A 5,309-nucleotide genomic window follows, 5' to 3' on the forward strand; every position below is an offset into this window, starting at 1 on the left:
TGATATGGGAGTGTCATATATCAATCTGTTGATTTCATTGGTTAAGTTATAATAAACCAGCTGCTTGGCCTCATGGCTTGGAACATAGATGGGAGGAGTAAACAGAATAGAATTCTGGGCGGAAGAGGAAGTGAGGTCAGACTCTGCTCGGCTCCCGGACAGACCAGACAGCTCTGCTGGAGCAGAGACACCAAGATGGACGGAGGCTAGACTCTTCCCGGTAAGCGCACCTTGGGGTGCTTACAACAACATTAGAAATGGGCTAGTCCAGGTGCGAGAATTAGCCTGTAAGGGCTAGAGTCCATGGGCCAAGCAGTTCTTAAATGAATACAGTTTGCGTGTTGTTATTTCGGGCATAAGCTAGCCAAGCTGCCGGGGTGTTGGGGACGCAGCCCCGCCGCTCTTATTTCAACAATAAATTATACATACAATTACATACATATGTATATAATTTCAAAAGCATTTACAATTTCCTTATTCATTTTTGTGTAGGCTTCAGACCCTATGTTAACACTGTCTTCAGAAGCATGGAGATGGTTCTTCCAGTTAAAGTGAACTATTCACCAAGGCATCATCCATGTCAGAACCAACAATGTGTGCCATAAAACTCAGCTCACTGCTCTTCATCCGCAGCTTCTGAGATTCTGGTTATGGAAATGTGGGGGCCCGTTTCGTCCTTTTTCCGTCTAATAGAATAAAGTCCTAGTCAGAAACACACAGCTTTACATAGGTATGCACAGCAATGCTAAATCTACCAGTGTGCTCCTTCAAATGAATACCGGGCATCCTAACTGGCTTAATGTTTTCAAGGAGGCACCACCTGCCAAAGGAAAACTTACTAAAGCACTTTAAAACACTCAAATCCTTCAGAGTGTGGCAAACCAGTACAGGAACGAAGGCTTCATGAGAATCAAAGATGTCCTAACTTGTAATCACCCGCATCGTCCCTATTTAATATGCAGTACTATTTACACTACAGACGATTAAAAGTTCTAAATGAATAATTAATAGCTATCAATCATCTATTATTTGCAATGAGCTTTGCTGACCTTTACGTAATAAGTCTTTAAAGTAATAAGAACCAGGAACTTGATAGTCAAGGGTCTCTCTATGGTCCCCTCAGAATAAAACTCTACCCCACCATCAAAGTAAACTGAGGTTCAAAAAAATCTGGCCTTTCTCCAGATATCAAAGATCTAAATGGTTAAAAGCAGAGACGATACTATCCAGAGTCTAAATACCTTCCTCTCTGAACATTGGTATCAAAAGGCTAGAGCTAGGAAAGTAAGAACAGGCACAGGCTAGCCAAGAGTATTATCAAACATTCACAAACATGGATTTTGCGCCTGGTGATATTAAATAAATAAAACCTCCTATTTCAAAACTGCAGAGGCACGGCCAGTGGGGCTCCTTTCCAAACAGCCTGTCGCCTCCTATATGGAAGCACTGTGGAGTTCTAAGGGCTGGACCCAGTTTAAAGAGAGACCATCTCCATAGAGGACGGCTTCCGCGACTGACAACTGCCGAACTACTGCAACGATTCTCATGTACTCGTGTTAAGGTGTCCATTCTCTTCCCTGGAAAACTGCCCGATAAGGAAAAGTTTAAAAACCGTCCAAATAAATGTCAAGCATCTGGTTACGAAAATCGTGCCTCCCTATGAGAAAATCCTGCCGCGTCTTAACTATCACCTACATGCTCCCGTGACAAGGATCATTCAGGTGCTCAGAGGACTATCAGGCTTCTTTCGAAAAACAAATGTGAAACAATTATACAGGGGACTTTTTCTTTAAAAAAAAAAAAAAAAAAAAAAAAAACACCTCCAGGCTGGGAACGGAAGTCAAGTTCAGATTCTCTTCCTTCCTCGAGCGAGGCTGAGAATTAAAAGAACACTCCCCTACGAGAGAGAGAGAGAGAGAGAGAGAGAGAGAGAGAGAGAGAGAGAGAGAGAGACAGAGAGAGAGAGAGACAGAGAGACAGAGACAGAGAGACAGAGAGACAGAGACAGAGAGACAGAGAGAGACAGAGACAGAGAGACAGAGACCAGCACACTTCTTGCAGCCAAGCCCTGGCCTCTCCACCTGTGGCAATCAAGTCGGCAGGCCTAGATCTATCGGGAATTAAGGCTTTTTCCTCATAGGGAGCAAAGGCGGCTGGGTCAGGGGTGAGCAGGGAAGTTTGCGATCCGATCACTCTAACTTGGACACCTTTACTTGCCCGCCCGCCGGCTCGCACTAGCCCGGGGCACTCCCGGACTCAGCCTGCGCAGACACCGTGGGGAACAGCCACTAACTGGAACTCGGCAGCAGAGCCCCGGGCGCCCCTCCGAACCCCGATCCCGGCGGGGTCCCCAGCCCGGCCCCACGCCGCTCCGCGTGGGGAACCGCGAAGGGACAGCCACGGCGGGGCGGAGGGGCGGGGCGAGCACTTCCTGACTCGCATTGTCCACGCGCCGCCCGCGCCACCCAGGGCCCCGCCGCCGCGCCCGCCCGTCGGGGAGGAAGTTGGCGTTCGCCCCGCCGCTGTCGTCTTACCGTTCTTGGCGTCTCCCGCGCCTGCAGCCCCCGCAGCGCTGGCGGCGTTGGCGGCGCCCGCGCCCGCACCTCCCGGGCCCGCCGCGCCGCCGGTGCCCACCGCGCCCGGTGACACCGCCCCGCAGCCCGCCGCCGCCGCCAGGGCCCCTCCGGCCGCCGCGCCTGTCGCACCCGCCGCCAAGGCCACGGCTCCATTTTCCTGCTCGTCCCCGCTGCTATTGGCGCGCTTGTTTTTGCGGCCGCCTTTGCTGTTCTTGGGGTTGGGCATCTCCCCGGCCCGCTCGAGGGGGTCCTGGTGCCCGGCACCCACGGAGGCTGCTCCCCGCGGCGCCCGGGCGGCTGTGGAGAGCGCGGGGCCGGCCGCTCTCCTCAGGCACCCGCCCCGCCGTGCGGCCCGAGCCGCGCCATCCTGGCCGCCGCGCCCTCCCCGGTTTCCAGGAGCCGGCGCGGGCGGCCACGCGCGGCCACCCGAGGCTCGCAGCCGCGCGAGCGCAACGGGCCCGCGAGCGGAGCGAGACGCTCGGGAGCCTGAGGGAAAAGGCGGGTCTCGGGCTTGTTTTGATTCGGCTGCGCTGACACGCTCGGGGCCCGCCCCCGCCCGTGACGACACTGGGGCACAGGCCCGGCCCCGCCCACCGGGTGATCTCACGGCCGGTCGGCCCGCCCCCGCGACGTCACGACCCGATCACTGCCCGCCGCCCGGTGACGTCATCCAGGCGCCTTGGGGCAGGGGGCGTGGAGGGGAGCTCCCCTACTCCCCGAGTGTGCCCACGGCCGTGTCTGAGACGTGCCGGGTGGAGTGTTGGTGGTCAGGTGACCTTGTGACCTTCCTGGAACTCGGGGTGACCACACGGTCTGGGAAAATAAACAGGTGACCAGAAAGGAAAGGAAAACGCCTTTGGGATTCACGAAGCGTTCAGTGGCTCTGCGGTTCAGTAATGGTGCGGACGCGGGGAGTTCCCGGGCAGGGCAGTGAGCTCCTGCGTGGGGATTCCTCGGGCGTGTGGTGGGAAGCTCATTTCAGGCAGACCAGAGCCCCGAGTGTTCTGTCAGATGCAGAGCCAGGCTGGAGGAGCCGGGCCGCACACTGACCAAGTGGTCTTGAGAGAGTGGGTCCATTGTGAGGAAGACATTGGAAGGTGAAAATGTGAGGGCCCCGCCATGCCCAGCCGTAGATGGTCACCACAAAGCAAACGCAATGGAATCTTTGCAGGATATTTGTCTCATCATGTTTTGTCTGGGCTTTTTTTTAACCTTACAGGCCCTTTGTGTGTGTGTGTGTGTGTGTGTGTGTGTGTGTGTATATATATATATATATTACAGCTTCCTGTTTTCTGTTTTTATGGGATTCCTTATATGAGTGTTTCTCTGTGTGTGTGAGAGAGAGTCTATATGTGTTTCTCGTGCTTTTTTATTGGCTCTTTTTTCTTTTGTTTGTCTTGTCCTGTTTGTTTTCATTTTATCTTATTTTATTTTATTATTATCTGGATGCAAGTTTGTTTTCTAACTAGAGAGGGAAAAGGGTGTGGATTTAGCAGGGAGGGAAAGTGGTGGGGATCTTGGAGGAAATTCAAGAGAAGCCATATTAGAGTATATTGTACGAAAAAAAATAATCTATTTTCAGAAGAAGAAGAATAGAAAAAGATGTGAGGGCAGAGGGCTCCTGGGAAGAGTGTGATGTGGTCTCCGCTTCTGCAGCTCTGGTGACTGACTCCTGTCCATCCTGCAGGTCACGGGGCAGATGCCTTACTTCCCCCATGTGAGCTCACGGGGTCACCTTCTCAGAAAAGCTGTCCGAGCACTGCAGTTATTTCTCTGGTCCGCATCTGATTGTGTTGGCAATGTGTGTGCTTATTCCTTGACGGTCTGCCTCATATAAAACCGCCGTAGATAGGGGATTTTGTCGCGGGTGCCGTAAGAGACAACCGACATAACTTGTTGAATGTATAAATAGGGTTCTTGATCCAAGGTGACGACAGAGGAAAGACTATTTTAACTGGCAGTGTCCTCTTCCTATAGTGTGATCTTTAACTCACTGTTGCCACTGTGGCTGTGTTGAGAAGTCTAGAGAAGCAAATTGAACCTGCAGGCCACAACCCCTCTGGGGGTCAAACAACCCTTTCACAGAAGCTGACTAAGACCGTCAAAAAATACAGATATTTGCATTACAATTCCTTACAGTAGCAAAGTTATGAAATAGCAACAAAAATAATTTTATGGTTGGGGGTCACCACAACATGAGGAACAGTATTAAGAGGTAGAGATTCGCCTACCTCTGCCTCCCAAGTGCTGGGATCAAAGACGCCACCACTGCCTGACAACTTTTTGAACTTTTTCAGTAGGAAAATAATGCATAATTTAGTTCTCAATGCACTATATGTTAAAGAAAAATAATCCTTTAGGAGGCCCACATGATAGCTAAGATAACAGGTAGGTGGGTGGGTGGATGGATGGATAGATAGATAGATGGATAGATGGATAGATAGATAGATAGATAGATAGATAGATAGATAGATAGATAGATAGATAGATAGATAAAGATGTGTGTGCCAGAGATTGACCTCAGGTGTCCTCCTTTATTCCCTCCACTTTATATTTTGAGACAGGGTCTCCTGTTGAGCCTGGAGCTCACTGATTGGATGGCCAGCCAGTGAGTGCCAGGGATCCACCTGTTTCTGCCTCCCCAGCTCTGGGACTATAAATGTGTGCCATTGTGCCCAGTTTTTACAGGGGTGCTGGAGATCGAATTCGGGTTCTCATACTGATACAGCAAGC

At 51.5% G+C, this 5,309-nt stretch overlaps 1 protein-coding gene across 1 annotated transcript in view; it reads right to left on the reverse strand.

Annotated features, from left to right (window-relative positions):
- Heca (hdc homolog, cell cycle regulator) overlaps nt 1-3,101 on the reverse strand; it is a 44,844-nt gene extending 41,743 nt beyond the window's left edge. The window contains exon 1 of the mRNA XM_050159512.1: nt 2,535-3,101. Within this exon, the coding sequence (XP_050015469.1) occupies nt 2,535-2,802 (268 nt within the window). The 5' untranslated portion in view covers nt 2,803-3,101. The remainder of the gene's footprint in view (nt 1-2,534) is intronic.
- Nucleotides 3,102-5,309: the final 2,208 nt, after the last annotated feature.

This window comes from Alexandromys fortis, unplaced genomic scaffold (genome assembly GCF_014885135.2).
Source record: "Alexandromys fortis isolate MF-2015 unplaced genomic scaffold, M_Fortis_MF-2015_v1.1 scaffold_107, whole genome shotgun sequence".
NCBI classification, from domain to species: domain Eukaryota; kingdom Metazoa; phylum Chordata; class Mammalia; order Rodentia; family Cricetidae; genus Alexandromys; species Alexandromys fortis.